This window comes from Numida meleagris, chromosome 1, assembly GCF_002078875.1.
Source record: "Numida meleagris isolate 19003 breed g44 Domestic line chromosome 1, NumMel1.0, whole genome shotgun sequence".
Taxonomy (NCBI): Eukaryota; Metazoa; Chordata; class Aves; order Galliformes; family Numididae; genus Numida; species Numida meleagris.
Window position 1 is genome coordinate 21,859,946 of NC_034409.1, and position 10,702 is coordinate 21,870,647.

Genomic DNA, 10,702 nt, shown 5'->3' on the forward strand with positions numbered 1-10,702 from the left:
TCTATTACATATGCAAAGTTTTAGAATTCAATCTATGCATGGGTAAAAAATCAGAAATGAGACATCCAGGTGTCTATAACAGGAGTTCCGATCAATTTGTTTTGATACATTTCTCTAAAAGTAGAAGTCCCTTTGGAGAAAAAAAAATAATGATTCAGTAAATTCTCATGTGGAATGCAGTGGTGTGTGAATACAGTCATGTAAAGGTAGTCACTAACACGTCATTTCAGTTCATATGGAAGTGAACCAGAACACCCCTGTACTGAATGTCACAGCACGTTAGGGAAAACTGAAAGAGAATTCAGTGCCTGGCACATGCAGTGAGTGAGATTCTACATTTGCAAGTGCACATTCTGATTTAGAACATCCCTTGCTACAGGGAACACCCATAGAAATTAAGCAGAAAGCTTCAGTCTAGATCCAGCCAGGTTTTTGTGTCATGTTTTTGTTGTGACAGAAGGTAGCTGTGTCCAAACCACATCCATGCAAGGTACCTATATGTCTCTGCCACAGCTTCAGCCTTAGGAGCATGCTCCCACAAAGTACATGGGTATCAATGGCAATAACACCAAAGTCCTTTTTTTTTTTTTTTTTTTTTTTTAAGAAAGTGGTCCTATTGTAAAGGGTGTAGAGGATTCCCTTTGTGACCAGTTTCATCAGTCTTAGTATCAGTGAGATTTTATTATTAGGAAGTCTTTATAAATGCTAAAGTACTGTGCAACTAGTGGTATCAAGAGGTTTTGGGGTGGAGGTGGTCTGGGAGGCTGCTTGTCACCGAACAGCATTTCTGATGGTGCGTGAAATTTTGAGATACAAACTGGAATGCTAGTTATGAATTTTAATTTCAAATGAGTCATTAATTTTTCTTCCCTTTAAATATTTTATATGTTTAAGTATCACAGTTAAGATCCTGCTCTAGTTGTACTTCTCTCCTATAAAAGTTAGGAATAAGCTTTAAATTATAATTTGGTTTTGATTTGTAGATGACTTGCCATGGTTGGAATGCTTCATCAGGTCCTATAATGTTGCAGATGGAATGAAACATCAAGTTTATTACCAAATTTTTGACACTACAGTTGCTGAAGATGTTGTATAGAAATGTGTTACTAGCAGGAAGTTATCCAGTAAGTATCCAATTATTTTTTATGTATCAGAGAGAAACTATTTAAAAAAATCCGTGTTCCATTCTTATGAGTTCAGCCTGTATGTATGACATTGTAATATCTGTTAAGGTGAATGGAAATTATGTTTCAGTGTATTTACTACATTTCTACATGCAGCCTTGTGATCTGAGTGCAACTGGAGGAGGCTAAGCGTCACTGAAGGCTGCTATGCTCAGGCTGATGGAAACAATCTAATACCCAGCTATCTTTCACAAAGGCAGCAATGAGGTTACTTTAGACTGATGAGTTTTACTCAGAAAGTACCATCAGAATTATGCTGCTTTGTTCATTTCTGTATTAAAACAAATGATGTCAGTAGAGATAGAGAAAAGAGGCTCTCCGGTGAACTTTGAGACTGTTTTCTGCGAGTATTTTGGTGATGTTACAAATTTGACCATGTGATGCTTATCACTAAAATTGAAGTCAAGTCATGAAAGTAAGATAGTTTAAAATTGTAAAATGAATATTGAAATTCAGTAAATTGTAGTGATCTTTAAAGTGACCCAGTTGGGGACCAGAGTTTATTACCTGGGTCTGTGTTTTCAAAGGCTCTCATATCTGAGTAAATTTACTGTAAGATTACACTGCCAAGATCTGCCTTTTCTATCTTACATAATCAGATTGTATGACTAAATTTAGAGGTACTAAACTAATCTAGTGATATCATGGCTTGAAAATACCGCTGGAGAAATTACTTGATGGTTTTATTTTGCATTCAGAAGTACATAGGAGAAATTCAGGACATGTTTCTCCACTGATAATTACTGTAGAAATCCCTGTCAAATCAAATGCTTCCCATCAGAGAAAAATCTCATAATATTTACAACAGCTGTTTCTTAAAGGAGTTCAGAAGCAAGATACAATACTTGTAAGCAGATAATTATTTTAATAATAGATGACACTTTCTTTTTTAATTTTTTCAGAGCTTGTTAGTAGATTATGCAATTTGTCAATTTAAAATTTCACCAAATGTCATCTGATAATTTTCTGATACTCTAAAAGTTTATGGTGAGTTTATATGCCATAACACCAGAGAATACACACTTTATTGATCCGTGTGTAAGGGGAACCACTACTAAAGGTGATTAGTGCATATTTCCTTTAAAGGAAAACCTGAACTTCAGAATGGAGCCAGCTCTTCGTAAAGAGCAGTACTGGATCATGAAACTTTGCATATGCAAAAAAATAAAATAAAAATAATTGTATAAGCAAAAATATAATTGCAATGTTAGTAAATGTGTATTATAAAACCTTAGACAGTGGAAGGATCCAAATGACTTCAGAAGTTAAGGTTTAAACTGAAGACAATCTTTTGTAGTTTTTTTTGTATATAGTGCATGAAAATATTGGAAGGAGATATTTTTTTATTTTTGTTACCAACTGACAGCAGTAATTGATAGTGTATTTTTTTTGTAAATAAGTCTTTTTATCACATCTCATGTCTGACATCCCTGCCAGAAAACTGACACTTCCGTGTGGTTGAAAATTGTAACTATTAAAATGTTTAATAAAATCTTTTCCAAATACTGAGGTGTTTTGTATTTGACTTTCAGTTTCTAGGTCATTAGATGTTGAAAACTTTGCTATCAGTAGTCTTGCTTCAAATGAATGCTTATACAGTTTGTTGGATTGGAACATTTGTATTTAATTCTCTTTCCAAATATAATTTATAGAAATAATTGTAATTAGTAATGAAAAAGATATATATTTTACAATACTAAAGACCACCATATAGAAAAGAGGGCAGAGTTGAAAATGAACATGAACTCCTGTTCCTCCCCCACCCTACCAATTACACAGGTGAGTGCATAGAAATAGTGAAAATGTAATTAAAATAAGGACTTGAGTTTTCAGGAAGAACCAGGCAAAAAAAGCAAAATATATGTGGGAATAGTGTTTTCAGGGATTCCTGTATGATTGGGCTCTTGAAGCCCTTGTTTTAAGGTGGTTTAAACAATTAAGATTGGAAGTCTTTCAAAAGTCAGTTGAATTTAAGCTCTTGGATGCCTAAAACCCTCTTGAAGTTTCAAAAGAAAACGTCAGAATATACAATAATAACATACATGGCAGATACAAGGAGGCATTTCTGATGAGCGACCTGCTGTTCAGTGGTGATTGAACTTTCTCATCAGCTTTAGCTGTTACGGGATCCAGAGATTTACAGACAAGACTTTGAAATGCTTTGCTTAATACTAATCCTTTGGCTACTGAGCAGCAGGAAGTGGGATTGAAAACACAGTGGAGCTGGGGCTAACAAGCTGAGGTTTGCAACAGAAGGAAGAGAGTTCGTTTGAGTAGGGATGAGCTCTTATCTCTTCATACTACAATGTTTTACATCACAGTGAATTTCTTCATGTTAAAGTATGTGAAACTGGCATGAACTAGGAGACTACAACTGCAGAAACTTTCCTCAGGGGAGGAGAAAGAAAAATCAAGTAAGCATTAGTTTCAGATAAGCATTATTATTTCAAGTGTACTGAGCAGTGAGTGTAAAGATCGGAAACAAGGAAATTCAACAGAAGATAGAGGAGAGAAGGAAACGGTTTCAGAGGACAGCAGCAAAGGGAAGATACAGCAATGGTAGAGAGGCTTAAGGAGACTGTTTGCTGCAGACCCTGTTCAGATAATTTCCTACATACTAAATACCCAGGAAGTACTGTGGTTTGTGGAAAAATCCACCTGATGAAGGATCACTAGGTCTGAGTTACTTTAAGAATGTAGAGCAGAATTATGTTGTGTATCTCAGAAAAGTGCTGTGTTTTCCTTCTTTTCTGATACAACTTTGATGATGACAAGTTAGAAATGTTGCTTGAATTTTCGACTAAAAGAGCAGCAATACTGAACAATGAAATCTGCTGACCAAACACATTCAGGTACGGTCTTTTGCTTGCTTCTGTCCACAAATCACTCCTTAAGCAACTCAAAGCTCCTCTGAAGCAGTGTTTCAGATGCCAAATACGATCAGTCACACGCGGGATGTGTATTACTGAGGAGGTATTGCTTTTAACTGGGGAAGGGGTAAGGGGCTTGTACCAGGCAGCAGTGTTTAATGCTATTATCCTCGCATAACCTTGCTTTAATATGATACCTCATCTTGAAAAATACTCTTTTCTGTCACCGCTTACTGTGTTAAAGGTGCAAAATCCCCTGAGAAGTTGGAGCAGTGATTGAGTTTGACATAAATCCACAATTTAAAGAGAGGTCAAAGATCATGTTGACATGTCACCCTTTAGACACTCACTGTACTGTGCTGAGGTACCCTTGCATATTTACTGCTATCTGGAAGATCTCGCTGCTCATAATGCTACAGTTTTCTTAAAGGTCGATAATTGGCTTTGACTGCCTTTCCACTATATGCTGTTTTGTCAAGGTGCACAACGGAGGCAAAGCAAGTAGTGGTAAAATTAAGGAGAAAGATGTGGAATGATCTTCCCCTAAAGGTCATTGAATTCATTTATTAGCAGTGCGCTGCTGCTTGCGTCCTTCTTGCAGGAAAAAGCAGGAAAAAAAAAAGAAGCTTGAAGAGCTTTGTTTGAAAGCAGAAGGAAAGGTCAGAAGGTTCGCATGAAACCTTGAAGGACAGTGAAGAATGAGGAGTGCTGGTTAAATATCAAACAGTGCACTTATAAAAAATAAAAAATAAAAAAAAAAATCAGATACTGTAACTTGAAAATCTGGATGCAAATCTATTGCCTGCTGTGAGCTATATGATTTGGTGATTATTAACATTTTGAATATTATTCCAATCTGTATGCAAGTGATTAGCTAGAGTACTAATTCACTGGCTTGTTTGCAAGTTAGTTCAATTTCTCTGGATCTATTTCCTGGAAATTGTTTCTATTTGACCTGAGAGAGATCTGTTTTTCTATTAAAAATTGAATAGGAGAAAAAAATCTTGTAAAAATACCTTATCCTCTATTGAGTAGGTACATTCTTGCACTTCTCCAAGTGACCAGAACAGCTCACATCAAGTCTTCACAAAAAAAAAAAGTCATTACAAAATGATACCTTGTAAATATATCTTTTTGCAGCAATCTTACTAAAGCATTGTAAAAATAGCAATAGTTTTCAAAGCTCATTTAGCTTCTCTCTAAGGCCTGGAAAAAATGGGAATGTCTTTGGCCTACTTTTCAATCTGGGTAAAGAGATGGCTGATCTGATGTGATGGGGCAGGGAATTCTTAACTCATTTCTTAGTGGCTGTAGTGAAGGTACTCATAGCCTCGTTTTACATATTGAGGTCATTGGCTAATATGTGTCAGGAAAGCATAGAGCTGTACCAAATACTGTCAAGAGCACATGCGGCAGAGCAAATCAGAATTGGAAATCAATTCCAATTGAAACTGACACAAGGAAAACTAAAGCAGAGGGAGATGTGGCAGTGACGTATTCTGCTTTTTGTAATTCAGCTTTCGTGGAGGATGCTGTTCTGAAACATAAACCAAATAATAAATAAAAATTCACTATGACATAAAGCTTAATGAAAATACTCAGATTAGAGAGGCCACAAGAGACAAAATACTGAAAGTGTTTTTTGTTTTGAAAATTAACTTGTCTTCCTTAAATATTTCATTTTTTTTGGCATTTTTCTGACAGTATTTTTATGTTCCCAAACCAGCCAGCCCCTGGATTTTCCAGTTTAGTGTATCCAAGAAGGCTGTCTGCTAGGTATTTTACAGGAATTGAAGTCTTTACTGTCTGTGTCAGCACAGGAGCTCCACTGCCTGGAGACTGATTGCTTTGGGATCTAAGAAGCCATCCCGATCACTTCAGGTGATAAGAAATGCCACCAATGTTCATTAATAACTCCTCAGTGCAGTTTTTCCTATCTGTATTGATGCAGCTGGAAGACTATTATACAATGAGTTGATGATGTGCATGCTTGCTGCCTTCCCGCATATACAGGTGCACTCTTAATAGCCTTTGAGTGCTTACCAACAGAGTAATCCAATTAGAACACGCCAGAACTCACCTGTTTTTCCTCAAATTCATTCAGGAAGGTTGAATATTAAAAAATGGAACAGTTGGTCATGATCTAATGAAGAACAGTTGACAAGATCAAAATAGCAGAAGCATATTAAAATCTAGTTTACAATAGCTGTGTCTGCACAGTTGTAAAACATGCATTTGAGTAACGTGCAATGCCATGTGGTACAGTGCCTTAATCCCTCCTTTTCAGTTTGTGCTTACTTTCAGGTTTTGTATTGTAGCAAAGAAAATTTCTCCTCAGCTTAAAAAAAAAGAACCAGGTTTCTTGGTTAAAAATTGGTATTTCTGATCTTTGTCTAGGAGTAGAGGAAAACAATTGCCAGTTGTCACTGTTGGTTTTTTTTTTTAGAGGACGGTAGAGAAGTAGGAGCTGTAACAGATGGCATCAGTGGTTATGGTTATATTTTCAGTAAGCCTACCCAGTACGCCACTATATTTCATGGCAGGCAAGAGAGGGGGTAGGGGTATACATATGCAGCATTGTCACTGCAGACAAGCCCCGCGAAGTTATGACTTAGTCACACTGTCTTCAGAAATTACTCTCAAGCAAGGAATGGAGCAGTGCTTCCAGTCTTCCACAGCAAATGAAGGTCCTACCTGAAAGAACTAGTGCTTTCTCACTGTCCTCCTGTCATACTATAACTGCTACTTTTTTCAATTAAATAAAAAGCATCAAAACTTCTCAAGCTTTGTGTAGTTGGAGTGGTGGATCTAAAATATGCTTAAGGCATAGAGGTTCAGGACTGATAGCAAAAAAAAAAAAAAAAAGACACCTCAAAACAGTACCAAATTTTGACCAATACCGTTGCTTAATGAAGAGCGGAGGCATGGGTGAAAATGACTAATTGAAATATCTGATTAAGACAGTGAGATTTTATCAGTGTGAATTTCGTGATGGTCCAGCCTCCCTGCTCTGAAGACCTGAGACTTTTTTTTAAACCAAATCAGAAATGAAGAATTTTATTCAACTTTGCTGAGAGAACCAAAGTCCACATCTATCCAGACTTCTTTATATCTGTGCTGATGTCATATTGGAACGAGAGTGCAAGGCCCGTTTCTGTGTCTGGCTGTGGGGGGCTGGCCTTGGCTGGCTGGCAGGTGTCCACCATGACATCTCTGCTGCTCCTTCCTCTTCACACATTTCCCCTGCTCCAGGCTCCTTCCCACAAGTTGCAGTGCCTGTCAGAAGCCTACTCCAGCACGGGCTCTCTGCTGGCCACCATGCTTTCAGGAAACATCCACTTACTCCATCTTGCCCTCCTTTGCAGGCTGCAGGGGAATCTGCTGCGGAGCCTGCAGCACCTCCTCCCTTTCCTTCTTCTCTGGCCTTGATGTTCACAAGGCTGTGTCTCATACTTTTTACATCACTTCTCATTCTCTGAGGCACCTTGCCTTTTCTTAAATGTATTTTCCCCAGGGTGCAGCTCTGTTGGCTGTGGGGCCCAGCCATGCCCTGTCACATGGCTATGGAGCCAGCTGGATCCAGCTGTGCCTGGCACAGTGCAGCCCCAGCCTCTCCTTACAGAGGCCCCTGCAGCCTCTCCCAGCACCTGGGCACAGACACAGCCCCCTGTCTAAACTCTGAAGACAGAGAAGCAAGCTCACAGGCACTCTGTGAAGCCTATTTACTTGTCCTTAGGGTGACCAGGGTACTAAAGGCTGATGGACGTAATTTTCTTTCTGTACCTCTGGCAGTATTCAGGCTCTCAGGCTGATAAGATACTGACATCTTGCTATGGCTGGCTCAGTTATTCTGATTTAGTTAAAGAGAACAGCATGAAAATTGACAGCATAATAAATAATGTTAGAAAGCTGTTAATTCAAAAATCTTAGTCTGTTCAGTGATGGAGCTGAGCCAGGCCCTTAATGAGAAGTACAGTTTCGGTAAACAGAAATACGTTTGGTCATGATCCATAGATGGCTTTATTTCTCAAATTAAGAGCAGAAATTATGTGGGACAGAAATGTGCAGTGTTCTATGCTTTTTTCAGCTATCTGAAAAACACATTATTAAATACTTATGGGTACATTCTTCCCTGTAATAGACGCACGCAACTTAACTGGTAGTTGGCAGTAAAGGACTTGGACATTTTAATCAAGAGAAGAACTTGACACTTAAGTCCTAATTGTGCAAATAACCCATCTGGTTTGAACAGTGCTGAACCAAAGTGATATTTTTAAAGCTAAATCAAGCTCTTAGAAATTAGACAATCTGTTGCCACTTCTACCCAGCTGTACTTCAAGCGGTGGCACTATTATCCACTAACCCATCTACTACTAAGCAACATGCATGTGGAAGGAATTCAAACAACTGAGCAAATATTGGTGGTGGATGGATGGTTGGACTGGATGATCTCGGAGGTCTTTTCTAACCTTGGTGGTTCTATGATTCTAAATGATTATCACGTTTCCCCTTCTAGTGGTACTATCGCAGCCTCAGAAGTGATACTCACTGAATGTTATTTCACTTATAAATGTGTAAAACAAGACATTAGGAAATTTTCCACAGCTTTCTCTTAACATGGATTTTATCATTATTTGCAGATATGGTGTAGTAAGTGCTTTTCATTTAAGTAAGATCTTTGTGACAAACCCTCTTGCACAAGCCTTTGACTCTTCCCTTCATTCTGTAATGGGAATTTCTTCGTCAAGTATCTGAAGGATATTTAAGCTTTTCTTGTTTACCCTTATTGTTCAGGTTGTAATAAGATGTTTCCAAAGGGAAACCCAATTTGAAGACAGATGTACTAGCTAAGGAGATGATTGAAAGTTGGATCAAGAGAAAAGAGACATAAAAACTATCCCAATTACATTTTCTGAAGTTCTGCATTATCATCCAGCAAAACTACGGCATTTATTTTATGCCATAGGCTCATTCATTTGGCTACCCATGTGTACACCTAGGTAAAATCCAAAGTTAAAGCTTATGCTTCAAAGTTTACCAATAAATTCTGATATTCAAATGGGACAGTTGAATGAAACAAGTGCTTAGGCACTGTTCCTCAGTTCCTGAAGAAATTACTAATATCTGAAATAAGCACTCACTTCAATTCACTATGGTCATACTTCAAAGTTAGCTGAGAAGATCAAGCAAGATTCATACACAGAACACGAAGGGAAAAAATCTGACAAAACAAGCTGAAAGAGAACAAGTATTAGTTATAAAAATTGCCTTTACACAATTAGTATTTATTTCATTGTAATTTACTTATCAGCCTGAACAATCATGTTTTCTTGTTAAAAGCATATCTGAAGTATTTTCTATTTGATCTCCATTGACAGAAAATATCTAATAAACATTACTTTTGAGGCAGCCAAGCCAGGGACCACAGCCAGCTGTGAATCCTTTGTGCTATGGTCCTCACAGGCAGCTATATAGAGGTAGTTCTTATCATAGATTGTGTATGTTTATGATCAGATGAAACATAAATAAAACAAATGAAAACAAGAGATGTGAAAGAAAGGATATCAGGTTAACAGTGTAATTAACAAACATGCATTGCAACTACAGACCAGCTTACCATGCTCGCATTCCTTGAAGAGGCATCATTCCGTTTCAAGTCTACAGAACACAAGAGACTTTGGTTTTCTTTCTTAGCTTTGCTAAAGATACATAGTCAAGGTTTAAAATATTGCTTTATCTCCCACTTGAGAAAGTGATTATATTTTCAAAGGCAGATTTGAAGAGCTGTTCACCTTGTCTTCCAGAAAGCTGGCTAGGTTTTTGCACTATGACTTTGTTAGAACCTGTCATTCAGAGCTCCAAAGCATTATTCTTTTTCCTTGTATGGGATCAGGTGTAACAAGAATTTATACTAAGTCTTGCGTCTTATTATGGGCTAAGTCTATTCAGATGTCAGGTGGTATAATAGTGTTAACACTATTTAACCTCAGCACTTCACCTTCTGAAGATAAATCACTGCCAGGTCTTTCTGGTGGTCTTTTAAAAGAGATGGGTATGTATATCTACTTGAATCTTGAGTGTTAATGCAATTCATTGATTTAATTAATTGTACATTAGCACTTAAGGAAAGACCAAGATCCAAATTTCTGAACGTGAACAGTATATCAAGACACTGTCAGAACTGGTTCAAATTCATGCAAGCAACTACTGTTTTCAAGAATTTCAGTACTGATTTGGACAATTGTGAATAGTGGATTGGTGGTAACTGCTATTTGTGATCTCCTTTTAAATCGATATGATAATATGAATACATTTGTCTGAGATCTTAACCTAATCTCTAACAGAGAAATGTGACATAAACTCACTACCTGCAAAATGTTGATTCCCTTAAAACTTGAAGGTGATCCTGAACCTGGGGTTATATTGCATAGTCTTGGTATTGTGCATAATGCCATGTGGATATGAAAAGAACCTAAGAATTTGAATCTTGACAACTTTTTGATTGTGTTTTGCATACATCCACGTCAGGCAGAAATCAATTTTTGAAAGTTTGCCCAATGTATCCGGTGCTGGTCTTTATTTTCAAGCAAATTAAAGATATTTTTATGCCAGCAATTTTCGAGTTTGAGTTGAGATTGACATAGCCCT

At 37.4% G+C, this 10,702-nt stretch overlaps 1 protein-coding gene across 4 annotated transcripts in view; it reads left to right on the forward strand.

Annotated features, from left to right (window-relative positions):
* POT1 (protection of telomeres 1) overlaps positions 1-2,383 on the forward strand; it is a 62,242-nt gene extending 59,859 nt beyond the window's left edge. For 3 of the 4 annotated variants that reach the window (XM_021384775.1, XM_021384777.1, XM_021384779.1), the window contains one exon: positions 984-2,383. In XM_021384775.1, the coding sequence (XP_021240450.1) occupies positions 984-1,096 (113 nt within the window). In that variant the 3' untranslated portion in view covers positions 1,097-2,383. The remainder of the gene's footprint in view (positions 1-983) is intronic. The other variant, XM_021384776.1, reaches the window with a different exon arrangement.